The sequence below is a fragment of the Thunnus thynnus genome, chromosome 18 (assembly GCF_963924715.1).
Source record: "Thunnus thynnus chromosome 18, fThuThy2.1, whole genome shotgun sequence".
Lineage (NCBI taxonomy): Eukaryota > Metazoa > Chordata > Actinopteri > Scombriformes > Scombridae > Thunnus > Thunnus thynnus.
In genome coordinates, this window is record NC_089534.1 from 627,860 (window position 1) to 642,960 (window position 15,101).

Genomic DNA, 15,101 nt, shown 5'->3' on the forward strand with positions numbered 1-15,101 from the left:
TAGGACTGCAGCTCTGCCTCCTGGTCTCAACTCTGGGTTGTCATGGTTTTGGTCTACTAATAAACTCAGCCATATTTCTGGATATGAGAGCAGCTCCATCCAAAGTGGGATGTATGCCGTCTCTCCTAATCAGACCAGGTCTTCCCCAGAAAGTCTGCCAATTATCTATGAAGCCCACATCGTTTGCTGGACGCCACCTCGACAACCAGCGGTTGAATTGTGACATGCAGCTATACATGTCATCACTGGTCAGATTAGGCAGCGGTCCAGAGAAAATTACGGAATCCGACATAGTTTTTGCAAATGTACACACCGACTCAACATTAATCTTGGTGATCTCCGATTGGCGTAATCGGGAGTCATTACCGCCGACATGGATGACAATCGTACCATGTTTAAATAAATATGAATATTGATGAATTGGGGCCCTGGTGGCCGTGGATATGTCTCCATCACTGGTTTCTAAAATAGAGGAAAGTGGAACTTTAATTATTAGAAACTAAATTAAAGACTTTAATGTGTTTAATTGTAATTACATTATAATGAGTTAATTACTTTGCTTTTAAATTATAAATTGTAAAACTTAAAGTAAAAAAATATTGTTATATTTCTAATTAATAATTGTATTTCTTTGATCTTTAAATGTTTAATGATTCGGTCACATTTAAAAAGGATGTAAAGCATCAAGAGCTCTGATTATTTTTATAGGTTATATTTTGCTCACATGGTGCGACTTCCCAAACACAGCTGTGTTTCATCAAATCACCACAAACTAACCAACATACAGGAAACTTGGGCCAGATGTTTCAGTACAGGTGAACTCAGTCCTGTTTCCTGAGAAAACATATTGGACGCCTGACAGACTCTTTTTATTTTTCTCTTTGTTCATTTTTTCTTAAACATTAATTAATGATTAAAAACAACAATGTCAAATAAAGAAGGACTGTTAAACATCACAATGTGAGAAATATATGTAACATCTGTAAAGATCATGTTTGCTGAATTCATTCTGTCATAAATGTTCTAATGAGAGAAAAACACAAGTAGTGTAGTAGAAGTAGAAGTAGTATAACATTACACATCGATGTAAAAAACAAGTGATGTTCTCTGAATAAGTAGTGAATGAATATTTTTATTCAAGTGTAAAACAGCCAAAGCTGCCCAGCAAACATGAGCTTACAAGACAATATTTACATCACCTGCAGAGGCAAGAAAAACTAAAGGAAAGCAACCCATACATGTTATTATATACATACATGTCAGACACATTACATCAGATAGAAACATACGTTGATGTTCATGATTTAACACAAACTGAGCTGATGTCAAACAGACTGGGATGTCTGCTGGACATTTTCAGGAAAAACTTCACTTTAAGATCCTGATAAAATGGAATAACTAACAGCCACTAACAGCTACTAGATGCTGCTCCAAGAAAACTTTACTGAAGTCAATCAGAGTCAACACAGTTTTTACACATAAATTCAGCCCAGAGGAGATCATTTCACTACTTCTAATAGAAACAATATTCTGACATTAAAGCACAGTCAGTGATCCAAATGAAACCAGAGTGAAACCTCGTCCACCATCAACATTTAAACACAGGAAGCTGCTGTCACTTCCAGTTTCTGTTGTTCACTGGTGAACAGAGTGAACAGTGATTTCAGCAGCTGTCTTCAGTCAGCAGTGTGACTGTTTGTCTACACAGGAGGAGACTCTTCCTCAGACAGAGGACACAGAGACACTGAGGAACCAAGCGACCACCAGAGCCTGAACCCAGCATACAGAGGCTGAGTGAATGTGGTGTTGAAGGTGTAGAGGTGGATCAGTGTGTCAGAGGAGACTCTGTAGAAGGACAGAGTGCCAGCAGGACAGTCCACATACACTGCTACTCTGTTAGAGACAGAGGAGGAGGAGGAGGAGGAGGAGGAGGAGGAGGAGGAGGAGGGGATGGATGGTACTCTGCTATTGTGACGGACAGAGTAACGACCATCATCAGAGCATCTCAGACTCCAGGACTGATTATATCCAAACCTACAGTCAACACTGTTTCCTTTCCTGCTGATTCTTCTGTAAGTCACTGATATATAAACTCTTCCTCTCCACTCGACCTCCCAGTAACAGCGACCAGTCAGACCATTTCTACACAGCAGCTGTTCCCAGTAGTCAAATCTGTCTGGATGATCAGGATATGACTGATTCTCTCTCACATGTGTCACCTTCCTGTTGTTGTCAGACAGTTTGAGTTTTCTGTTTACTGTGTTTGTGTCCAGTGTGAGTTCACAGAAATCTGATGAAGAGAAGAAGAAACAACACAGCAGCAGTTTATCATCTGACACACCTGATGGATTTATTCTCTGTTTAAGTTCTGATCTGTTGTTCATTTCTATAAAGTTTAATGACACATTTTGTCAGTAATGTTTTAATGAATAAAAACCACAAAGACCAACTTTGTATTTAAAGAGAAACTGACTGTGTGCTGTTTAGTTGTCATGAATCAAATTAAATCCGCACTTACACTTCTTCAGACCAGGTTTTAACCTGTGCTCTCCACCATGGTCCAACCTGGAGGAAGAAACACAGTCAGAATGATTTTCTATCCAACATGAGTCCTAACTGCTGTTCAACATGAAGCAGTGTTCCTCAGTTCGTCAGAGTGACACAGAAACAGGCTGCAACTCATCTGTCTCAACTGTCTGCTCATAGACAATCATATTTTAATAGTTAAATTAGACAAGTAGTTTGGCTCAAAGATTGAAGTTTCTAAAATAATCAGAATGTAAAGATAATATTTGAAGGATTTGAGTTTAAAGTTTTCTTTTATTGTTAAACAATAGTCACATTGAATGCTTTTATATCATGAAGTAAGAGTTACGTCAACTTATATTTAAATATGTTTCTGAAAGTAATCTAATCACATAAGTGTTGCAGAACTTTATTTCCTTTCACTTTAATATTAAACTTTATTTCAGTAGATGGTTTAAGATGTGTAGATAGTTTGAGAAAGTTGACCAGTGAAGGTTGTATGCTTAGACATCGTGAAGTGTTAATATGAAGGTTAATGTTTGTTATTAGAAGAAATGACTTATCATGAATTGTGTAAACTGCTCAGCTGTTTCTTTAATGGTTTTACAAATATGATACAAGCTGACAGGACCATTATTAATCAGAAATATCATGAATGCTTGGACATTATGACAGGAATGTGTTTACAGCTTAATGTGAAATAATAGGCAACAGTGACTTGAAGTGTGAGTTTTTGCGTGTAAAAACTCAGAATTAGATTTTCCCAAATTCCTTTACTTCAGGAGACGCAGGCTGCAGACCACCAGCCACACCTAAAGCCCCTAGAACAAAGAAATTGAATATTCATCAATAATTCGGCGCAAACCCCTTTAGAACACCCCTAAAACTCCTCCCATCTTATTCTAACTTATAAAAACAGCCTCAAAGAGATTCCTCTTTGAGCTGGCCTCCAAGAACTCAAGAAAATTCTGAAGACATCTCTTTTATTTGTTTTTCAATCAAATGTATCCGAATTTAATCTTTTATCGCAACAAGTTAATTTGTTTTGTTTTATTAGTAACATTAAGTCTCGTATTTCCACGTATAGTAATTTAATATGAAGTAAACACATACAGTATTTTATTTTGAAGTAGACGCCGCTGAAGACTTGAGCGTAGTCAGACTTAACTTTATTTGACACTTAACTCAAGTTACTACAAGCAAAATAAAGCCTGAATGTAAGCTCCCAAAGAAGAAGAAGAAGAAGAAGAAGAAGAAGAAGAAGAAGAAGAAGAAGAAGAAGAAGAACGCTTGAAACTGAACCTGCTCTCTGAGAGCAATATTGAAAACCAGAAGTGAAGCCGGCCTAAAGACTCTTTCAGAGCAGCCTGCAACAGCTTGATTCTTTACCGGCATTCACCACCTCTGCATCCACTGAGATGCGCCACAGCCCACAGCTGATCCGGGCTCTTCCACTGCAACACCGCTGGTAATGCTGCACCAACAACGCTGGACCTGCCAAGATGATGCCTCTACCACGACGACACACCTCAACAGTAAGGCATAACATGGCTTTGTGATCAAGGGTTGATGTCGAATAACGTTAAAATGAAAGAATTTATTTAGAGAAGTTGAATTAGCTTTTCCCCTCAGCATTCCCCGGTACAACACGTTAAGCCTTGATTCACGCACTTCTTTATTAATTTTTATCATTCTTAGGCCTTATTTATTTTACTTTCTTTTTATTTATTATGTTCTGTATATTATCTGTATATATTATATTATCTATGCTTTATCATGTATCCTCAAGACGTTTAGCTATTAATAAATGTCTTCATTTATCCTAAAAGTGTTTGGTTGTTTCCTTGAGCTGCAGTAAACAGAGGTCACTGTTTGGGACAAAAACTTACGACTGTAAGACTGATTCACTGATTAAACTGAACAAGGGTTAGTGCTTCCTCCTGGCACTAATAAATCCTAACCAAAAAGGAGGTGGTGCCCTAATGACGAGGTAATTCATTAATAAAGTATTAACGCTCCTACAACACCATGAGAACATGAAAGTTTAACAAAAGAATAACTTTATGTCGACTTAGTAGCTTTTTCCAGAGGTTTCACTCACATTACATGACCTTCACACTATTACATCTATGATCAAGAATGAACTTTTATGTTCAGCCTAAAAGTTCTTTACCTGAGAGTATCCACCTATCTGTCCATACCTGAGAGTGTCCAGTCTCCAGTGTGGATAATTCAGTCCAGCAGACAGAAGTTTCTCTCCTGACTTTCCTGGATGATTGTAGCTCAGGTCAAGCTCTCTCAGATGGGAGGGGTTGGAGTTCAGAGCTGAGGCCAGAGAAGCACAGCCTTCCTCTGTGACCAGACATCCTGACAGACTTGAAATATAAAAAGATTGATAACACAATGTTTTGTAATCATAAGTACCAGAGCCCTACAGATGTTGTGCAGAATAATTGACATTGATCTGAATATAAAGCAGCATGCAAATGATCAACTGTTAAAATCTCTCTCCGAGTCAGCTTTATTCTCATTGTTCAAGATAACAAAATTATAGATGCTGTATCCTGACCTGAGAGTTTCCAGTGTGCAGTGTGGACTCTCCAGTCCAGCAGACAACAGCTTGACTCCTGAGTCCTGCAAGTCATTGTTACTCAGTACCAGCTCTCTCAGACTAGAGGACTGGGAGCTGAGAACTGAGGACAGAGCTGCACAGCTTCTCTCTGAGAGGTTACAGCCACTCAGCCTGAAGAAGAATGAGTGATTAACATAATAAAGAAATGTTATTTCCCTTCCATAAAATATTAAAGGTTTGTTGATATTTTTGGCTGGACCTGCCATGGACCAGCCCTATAACCCAGAATGTCTATCACTGACTCACTGACTGAGTGATGAAGTAGCAGTCACATGTCACTCTCAGCGCAGCCCCAAAATAAGTTTTAAAAACACACATTTACCAAGCACCTCACATGGAGGCTCTGACACTGACAGTAGCACAAACCCATGGATACAAACAAATGCAGTAGATCCATTTTACCAGCCTGCACTGCAGCTAGCAGCTAATTAGCATGCCTAGCATTGTTAGCATAGCTGTGTCATGCTGTGTGTGTGTGTGTAGCCTATAGACTGTATAAAAATAAGTTGTTGCAGTGGTGTTTATAGTTTGACAGCACTGTGCTGGGTAGGTGACAGGTGTGTTTACAGTGTTTTTGTGCTCTGAAAGATGTCACAGCTTAGCATGCTAATCCTACATTAACATATGAATAAGACCATATGTTTACAGACATCCGAAGATTGAAACAGATGAAAGAGAAAATAAAAATAATCAGAATAGTTACAATTGATATTAAATAAGTTATCTTTCAAATGAAACATCCCAAGATATGAGTGGAAAGTAATGTTCTCACAACTGCATTTATACCTTTTTTTTTACTCAAATGTAGCTTAACCATGTCATGTGATGCTACTTCAGTACACTTTAGCAACAAATATTACTGGGACCACCACAGAAAATTGCAGATGGACATTTAATATCCAGGAATTCACATTATAGACACTACCACTGACTATGCCTGTAAAAAAATTGGCCACAGTTTCACACATTGACCATACACAGTCCAGCCATATACTAGAACTAGTCTTGTTTATAATCAAATAGCGTATAAGTACTTTTCTAGTCATCCATCCACTTACAGAGCTTTATTTGAAGCTTTGACCACTGGCAGCAGCCTCAGAAGAGCCTCCTCTGAAGCAGAGTATTTCTTCAGATCAAACACATCCAGATCTTTCTCTGATGACAGTAAGATGAAGACCAGAGCTGACCACTGAGCAGGAGACAGTTTATCTGTGGAGAGACCTCCTGATCTCAGGTACTCTTGGATCTCCTCCACTAGAGAATGATCATTCAGTTCATTCAGACAGTGGAACAGATTGATGCTTCTCTCTGCAGACAGATTTTCACTGATCTTCTTCTTGATGTACTTGACTGTTTTCTGATTGGTCTGTGAGCTACTTCCTGTCTGTGTCAGCAGACCTTGTAGGAGAGTCTGATTGGTCTGCAGTGAAAGACCCAGGAGGAAGCGGAGGAACAAGTCCAAGTGTCCGTTTGGACTCTGTAAGGCCTCGTCCACAGCGTTCTGGTAGAGATGTGTTAGTTTAGGTTTGTTTTTAAAGACTTTAGAAAACTGGGATGTTGTTTGTTCTTCTGCCAGCAGATTGACTCCAGAGTTGATGAATGTCAGATGGACATGAAGAGCAGCCAGAAACTCCTGAACGCTCAGGTGGACAAAGCAGAACACCTTGTCCTGGTACAGCCCTCTCTCCTCTTTAAAGATCTGTGTGAACACTCCTGAGCACACTGAGGCTGCACTAATATCGATGCCACACTCTGTCAGGTCTGATTCATAGAAGATCAGGTGGCCTTTCTGGAGCTGCTCAAAAGCCAGTTTTCCCAGAGACTCAATCATCTTCCTGCTCTCTGGACTCCAGTGTGGATCTGTCTCAGCTCCTCCATCATACTTGACGTTCTTCAGTTTCAACTGAACCACCAGGAAGTGGATGTACATTTCAGTCAGGGTCTTGGGCAGCTTTCCTCCCTCTCTGCTTTTCAACAAATGCTCCAGAACTGTAGCAGTGATCCAGCAGAAGACTGGGATATGGCACATGATGTGGAGGCTTCGTGATGTCTTGATGTGGGAGATGATGGTGCTGGCCTGCACCTCATCTCTGAATCTCTTTCTGAAGTACTCCTCCTTCTGTGGGTCAGTGAACCCTCTGACCTCTGTCACCATGCCGACACACTCAGGAGGAATCTGATTGGCTGCTGCAGGTCGTGTGGTTATCCAGAGGCGAGCAGAGGGAAGCAGTTTCCCCCTGATGAGGTTTGTCAGCAGCACATCCACTGAGGTGGACTCTGTAACATCAGTCAGGATCTCATTGTTGTGGAAGTCCAGAGGAAGTCGACACTCATCCAGACCATCAAAGATGAACACAACCTGGAACTCTTCAAACCTGCAGATTCCTGCTTCTTTGGTTTCAGTAAAGAAGTGATGAACAAGTTCCACCAAGCTGTACTTTTTCTCTTTCAGCACATTCAGCTCTCTGAAAGTGAATGGAAATGTGAACTGTATGTCCTGGTTGGCTTTGTCTTCAGCCCAGTCCAGAGTGAACTTTTGTGTTAAGACTGTTTTCCCAATGCCAGCCACTCCCTTTGTCATCACTGTTCTGATTGGTTCATCTCTTCCAGGTGAGGCTTTAAAGATGTCTTCTTGTCTGATTGTTGTTTCCGGTCTGTCTGGTTTCCTGGATGCTGTTTCAATCTGTCTGACCTCATGTTCATCATTGACCTCTGCAGTCCCTCCCTCTGTAATGTAGAGCTCTGTGTAGATCTGATTCAGAAGGGTTGGGTTTCCTGCTTTAGCAATCCCCTCAAACACACACTGGAACTTCTCCTTCAGGTTAGACTTGAGTTTATATTGACACTCTGCAGCAGGAGTTCCTGAATGAACAAACAAATGAAATCGATCAGATGATTCTACAGTAAATTGGTAGAATGTAAACATTAAACTGCAGATGTTTATATTTTCCTCCACTATGAAATCTATTCAGCTCATCAGTTGAGGACAAACAGTTTCTGACTGTTTTCAGCTCAGAAGAATTCATAGATGTGATGCAGATGTGTGCATCATATTAACAGCAGAGATTGAAATATAAACCCCTCCCATGTTGCCTCCATTTTCTCTCCATCATGTTAAATCTGTTAAAATCCTCTTACTGCTCTGCAGACGGTCAGCCAGCTCCTCCTGCTTCATTCTCCTCAGGAAGTGCAGTGTGATCTTCAGAAATGCCTCTCTGCTGCTCCTCCTCTGCTCTTCGTCCTCACCGTCCAACACCTCCTCATCCTCACTCTGACTCTCTAAGCATTCTGGGTAATCTGGACTCACAACCTTATGGATCTTCTTCAGCTCGTTCTTCACAAAACTGATGATGTTCTCCTCCAGCAGCTGGAACAGAATAAAATGTAAATTTAACTGGTAGAAGTTAACATCAGATCATCTGTGACAGACTGAAAACCTGCTGGTCTACAGAGTGCAGCATGGAGACTGTTAGGACCAGAATGGTAGTTTAGTATTTAGTCTGTGGCTGTTGTAGTTAGCAGTAGTAGCTGTGCTTTACATTTACACACCATAAATATGGAGTCCAGGTGTGTTTGATGCTGTTGGACAGACTGACCACTGAGAACCTCTGAGCTCTGCTGATGAACTCTGTGAAGAAAAGATGAAGTCTCAGAATAAATAATGACATCAGTGTTAAAGGTGTTGTGTTCTATCACAGTGGATCCAGTTAAAACACTCAGCTGTTCTGTCTTACCTCTGATCATTTGTCTCTGTAAAGACTTTGTACCTCTGTTTTAAAAACTGTTATACAGATAAAGTTTGTGGTTTTTGAAAAGTGTATGTAGGAGGAGTGTGTGTGTTTGTATTTATATTTATGATGACATTGTGTGTAAAAACAGTATTAGTCACTAAGGTCAAGAATAAATCTCCACATTCAATCAAACTTATTAGGAGAGCTAGATATTAACAGACACAAACATTTTACAGTCTGACCTCTGATCAGCAGACTGATGTCCATGTCTGAAGTTAATAGGTCGATCCACAGACTGGTTGCTCTTCATGGACACACAGCTGGGTTCAGGGTAACTTTGTCTTTTCTGATGGATCCTGATGGAAACAAAACACTGATAAATGCACATGTTCAATATAATTCTTCTCAGACAAAGAATGTGTTATTGTCAACACGTTAATAACAAAGACTTCATACTTCTTCTGTGGTAAATATTCTAAATGCAACGTCTGTAGGAGCTGCAGTTGATAAAATAAAATGTCTTGTTCAAAACTAGCCGATACTAAAAAGAAAAAAAGATGTTGACAGTGAGAAACATGCATTTAAGGATGACTGGACTGAAAAACACAAGTTCATTTTGCCTGAGGGAAATATGAGACCATTGTGCTTGAATTGCAATCAAACAGTGTCCATAATGAAGAGTGGGAATGCAAAATGCCACCACGACACCAAACATGCCTGTTTTGAACATATCTATCACAAAAATTAAGAAAGAATATTTGTACATGTATATATATATATATACTAACTGGCTACTTCATTAGGAACACCTGTGCAATCTGATTTAATCCAATACAACAGCTCTGCCATAAATTCTACTTTATGTTTATTATTGAGGTTGTAGTGGGTGTTGATGTACTGGAGTGCATTACATTGAATGGTGTTCCTAATATTTTGTCTACTTCATTAACATACATGAGGGGGGAAAAATATTAGGAACACTTTTCAATAAAATGCCCTCCAGTGCACCATCAACCACCACGACATCAATAATAAAGATAAAATAAAATGTCTTGTTCAAAACTAGCCGATACTAAAAAGAAAAAAAGATGTTGACAGTGAAAAACATGCATTTAAGGATGACTGGACTGAAAAACACAAGTTCATTTTGCCTGAGGGAAATATGAGACCATTGTGCTTGAATTGCAATCAAACAGCGGCCATAATAAAGAGTGGGAACGCAAAATGCCACCATGACACCAAACATGCCTGTTTTGAACATATATATATATGTAGGAGTCATGAATGGATTAATTTCAAGTTTGAATGAATTGCAAAGTAGTAATTTTTTGTTTTATATTTTGGGTTATTTTGGTTTGTTTATTATTGCACGATCACGGTGATTGATAATCAGGTCACATGGATATGGGCGGTGGTATCCTATAGTTAATATAAGCACCTGTTCACCTGCATGCCGGCTGGTAAGAAAGACAGAGGGTGAGCGGGTCGTCGTATTTTTTGTTGACCGCTGTTTTACACCTGATCGCTGTGATTATTTTGAGTATATTTTGTGCACGTTATAATAAGTTGATCCTTTTCATTAAATAAATAGTAAACTGATGCACATCAGCCTGCAGACCCGTATTTGATGAGATGTGGTCTCAGGGATCCCCATCAGGTTTCCATCAGGTTTTCATAATAAACTGAGTGTGAAACCTTGTTAAGAGACGTCAAACAGTTTCTATAAATTAAACAGTTTTACAAAACATCACAATATGATTTAGATCATTAAAGCTGGTTAAACAATGTTAAACCTGAGTTCTGCTGTTCTAAAACTCACAAAACCACCTTCAAAGTCTAACAACTCAACACAGAACAAACAGTCTGGATGAATGAAATGTCCTCACAACAACTATCGAACTCCAGTCCCACCAGTTTGTGTTACACACTGGTTCTAGTGGGAGTTATTCTCAATAGCACCACTAGCTGATAGTTGTAATGTTATACAAGAATAAATAATCATAACTTCAAAAGCAGATTATTTAACCAACATTATCTCAAATCAAGAACTATTTTAATGCAGAAGGTGATTTTTGTTCCTCGAGACTTAAAAGGACCATTTTAGTGGAGACCAGATCTGACTGTGACCCCCCTCAGAGTAAACCTGCACCTCTCTGGATGAGACAATAATCATAATAATGAAAGCAGAGATCATTACACAGTGATGCGTCCTCGTATTTAAAATTAATTCCATCTTAAGTCTGACTGGAACTGAAACTAAAGTAAAGTATTCTGTAGAGTCTGAACGACATTTAACTGTTAGTTAATCAGACTCTTTGGTTCTGTGAGGAGAAGCTTCGCTCTGATCCATCAATCAAATCTCTGATCTTTATTACTTGTTTTGCCCTTCATGAATCATAACGATGCATTTGCTACATTGATAAGGCTCCTATGTTGGTTTCGTGTTGTAGTTTTGTTACGGCGTGGATCGATACATTTTTTTCTCAGAAACAGATTTCACAGCGAGACTGAAGTTAATGCAACTTTGTAAAACGACCAATCTTCAAGACCTTTAAGACATTTTAAGGCCTAAAATTCAGATTATTGGACTTCAGACTGTTTAATGAACCCGGACACCCTGACTGCAGCCAACAAATCAACATAACTCATCACTATAACAACCATCTCTACTGTTATCACATCATTTTAACACAAACATGATGGAAACTGTTGGTTACGTTACCTTTAGATGCTGAAAATCATCTGAATCAAGCTGATGAGTGAAGATTAAGTTAATCCGCAGCTTCAACGGGAAACCAACCAGAAGAGGAACAAACATGTAACTGACAGGAAGTTTTTCTTTTTTTAACCCTTATTGTAATGATGAATTCATGATTCATTATTACAACATCTGTGTCCTCAGACACACCGGAGACAAACATTAAACTCTGTTTAACCAGTAAAACCATTGAAATGAAAAACCTCTTTTTAAGAGTCCTGGCTGAGAGCGGCAGCAACAACGATGATTACAGACAAACAACATAAAACACATGACACATAAATATATCATGTCTCATAAATACATCACAGTAATAGAGTGAAAACACTGCAGTACAGTCATATAAAATATTACATCCTGAAGAAAACAACCCAGCAGCTGTCTGGATAAAACTAAGAGAAATAAAATGAATGAGACAGAATGTTGACACATAAACACTGTTTATTATAAATACTGTTATATATTCTTTATAATAAATACAGTGTAATAGAAATACTATCAGGGTGCAGTACAGCCTCCGGCCTGCAGCGGCACTGTGACAACATGAGCGTCAGAGCGGAAGTGACGTTGATATTGTTGTCTTCTAATCGTCCAATCAGAGCCGCCGCAGGAAGTTTAAAAGCAGCTCTGACAGCGGGTCGATTTGAATGTTGTTTTGATTTCTGAACATCTGAAAACTGTAAAAGGTGAGAAATAAAAACAGTTTATTGGTTAAATATTGTTGTTGTGACGCGGTTTATGTGTATTTACATGTTTATATGAACATGTAGCTTTAAAGCTAAACGAAGCTAACTGACTCAACACACGTTAGAAACGTTTAACAGCTTCGACAAACTTGATTCAAAACTTTGTGACTTTAAGTGAAACTCGCTTATCGGCAGAAGTGTGTCAGAAACACAACACGGGTTCAGACTTTATGTGAAACAGGAAGATCCGGCTTTAATCCGGCTCCGAGACAAACAACCAAGAAGCTGCTGGTTGGATAAAAACAGACTTTATGTGATTTATTCCTCAGTGTGTTGATCAGTTCTCTGCTGATCGAACATTGTGATCAGCAGCTTTATGTTCAGCTCTGAGACGTTTATCACAGATTAACTTCTGACTAACAGCTAATAAATGTTCTAGTTTAGCTGTTAACTTCCTGTTTTCAGAAATCTGGTTTATCTGGTAACTTTTCTAATCAAACTATGGGACAGTTTATAAACAGACGAAATGATGATCAATACTGAATCACATGTCTAAGATTTACACACATTCATGTCTTAATAATTACAAATGAACATATTTAATCTGAGCAACAATGTAAAAGGATTCAGTGTTAAAGAGGAAACAGAAACAACTGAACTGAAGCTTAAAAAGTTCATTTAATGAACAAACAGACTTCTGTTTTTAGTAGAAGTCAAAGTATTTTCAGACGTGTTATTAATATCACAGAGAGACATATTTAGGCCTGTTGTTATGTTTTGGAGTGATTATTGATTATTGCTGCTGTATAACTGTTTCGGACTGACTACTGTGTTCTGATTGGTCCCTCAGAACAAATTCTCTGATTCCAGCTTCTTAAGTGTGAATATTTTCTGGTTTCTTTAGTCTCTATGACAGTAAACTGAAGATCTTTGTGGACAAAACAAGACATTTGAGGATGTCATCTTGGTGTGACGACCCTCTCTGGACAGACTCTTTGTCCTCTACCTGCAGGAGCCTGGTGGGCGGAGTTTGGTCGTCAGGGTGATTCAGCTCACCTGGACAGACCAGCTTCTATATAAACTGGAGGCTGTCCTCTCCCCTCTGGCTTCCACCATGTTGATTTTGGTTGTGTTTAGTTTCATTTATCTTTAAGTTATGTACAATAAATCTATTTTTAGTTACAACTCATGTGTGGTCTCCCCTCCTTTGTCCAGCCTTGAGCCGGGTTGTGACATTGAACTTTGGGAAACACTGATCCACATCGACACAATCAGTCCTGTAAGTGATGAATGTTTTGTCGTCTCCTAGCGACACCGGCTCTCAGTCAGCCATTGCCATAGAAACGCACACTGAGAGACTTGAGGCTTAGAGAAGAAGACAATTTTTATCTTATTTTAAAAGATGTGAAACTCTTTAGTTTATATTCTCTAACAGAGAATTATAATTTAATGTTTTAATTTTAATAACTTCAGTTGATTTGATGATAAAATAAACTGACGTGTTTCAGTTTGGACTAGTTGGTGAATAAAGTCAGTAGAATCAGACCTGCAGCCCTCAGAGGTCAGAGGTCACTCTCACCTCCACCCTGTCAACAACAGAGTCACTACATTACCCACAATGCTCCCATTGCTCTGGTCTGTATTGAAGTAAGTCTGATCTGAATTCTTTTCTCTCCTGTGTTTATGACTCAAGAACAGGTGAAAAAAAGATCAGATTTCGTCATTGTTGTTTAAAACCCTTAAAACTTATTGTGTGTTTTTTCTGTCCAAAAGAAAGACATGACAGTAATGTTACATAACGTACATATATGTATCTTGTGTTTAGAGCTTGTCGAACTCACCTGGAAGAAAACATGAGCGCTTTCAGTCCTAGTAGAACATGGTAGTGGTGAACTTGTGCCCTCTTGTGGCCGAAATGAGTACGACAATAACAAACACTTAAAAAATCCTGAAAAAAAAAAAAATTTTTCACCAGATCAGAGACGTGCAGACAAACTGAAACGGAGCAGCTGAGTGATGTTTATATTTCTGTTTTTATTGATCAGAGACACGTTCAACATCTGCAGCTCAGATTATTATGAAGATGATGAAGAAGAGCTGCTCACATGACCTGAAACCTGCCGTCCATGTTATTAGTCTGACAGAAAACTGTTATTGATCAAGCAGAAATGTTAAATCTTGTCTGGTTTCAGCTTCTCAGATGTAAATTGAAACTCTTCAATAATCTGCAGAAGAATCAAAGCTTGAAAATAAAAGTGGAAATCAGGAATCACTTTGTTCACTTCAAAGATTGATGATCACTGAATGTTGTTTGTCACTGTTTTTTCCTGAGCTAAGTGAACGCATCACCGTTCAAATGTCCCGACGTCCAGCTGATTCTGTCTTCACTTCAAACTGTCACCTTCAGTTTAGAGCTGCAATCATTAATCAATTAGTCCATCGACACAAAATTAACTTTATGTCATTTTTAAAGCAACAATCTGCTGGTTTCAGCTTCTCACGTGATGATTTACTGCTTTTCTTCATCATACATGACAGTAATCTGAACATTTTGGGGTTTTGGACATTTTCACTATTTTCTGACATTTTGAAAAGAGAATTATTGATCTATTAATTGATAAAATGATGCTTATGTGCAGCTCTGCTTCAGTTCAGAACAGAATAAAACTAAGCTCAGCTGTCTTATTTATCACATCATGATGTTTCTGAGAGTTTCTGCTGAGGAAGACGTTAAAAGTGACCTTGACCTTTAACGAGGAAACGAACAC

The 15,101-nt window shown here is 38.8% G+C and overlaps 1 protein-coding gene and 1 long non-coding RNA gene across 4 annotated transcripts in view; one reads left to right on the forward strand and one right to left on the reverse strand.

Annotated features, from left to right (window-relative positions):
- Positions 1–1,112: 1,112 nt before the first annotated feature.
- The window catches only part of LOC137169470 (uncharacterized), a 125,914-nt gene continuing 111,925 nt past the window's right edge, over positions 1,113–15,101 (reverse strand). The window contains exons 18-25 of one of the 3 annotated variants that reach the window (XM_067572684.1): positions 9,132–9,245; positions 8,708–8,786; positions 8,297–8,525; positions 6,217–8,020; positions 5,096–5,269; positions 4,728–4,901; positions 2,519–2,565; positions 1,113–2,290 (exon numbers count right to left, since the gene is read on the reverse strand). In XM_067572684.1, coding sequence (XP_067428785.1) covers positions 1,701–2,290; positions 2,519–2,565; positions 4,728–4,901; positions 5,096–5,269; positions 6,217–8,020; positions 8,297–8,525; positions 8,708–8,786; positions 9,132–9,245 — 3,211 coding nt within the window. In that variant the 3' untranslated portion in view covers positions 1,113–1,700. The remainder of the gene's footprint in view (positions 2,291–2,518; positions 2,566–4,727; positions 4,902–5,095; positions 5,270–6,216; positions 8,021–8,296; positions 8,526–8,707; positions 8,787–9,131; positions 9,246–15,101) is intronic. The other 2 variants (XM_067572685.1, XM_067572686.1) reach the window with 2 other exon arrangements.
- The window catches only part of LOC137169482 (uncharacterized), a 118,493-nt gene continuing 115,616 nt past the window's right edge, over positions 12,225–15,101 (forward strand). Inside the window, exons 1-2 of the long non-coding RNA XR_010924464.1 lie at positions 12,225–12,333; positions 13,238–13,612. This is a non-coding gene — a long non-coding RNA (uncharacterized lncRNA). The remainder of the gene's footprint in view (positions 12,334–13,237; positions 13,613–15,101) is intronic.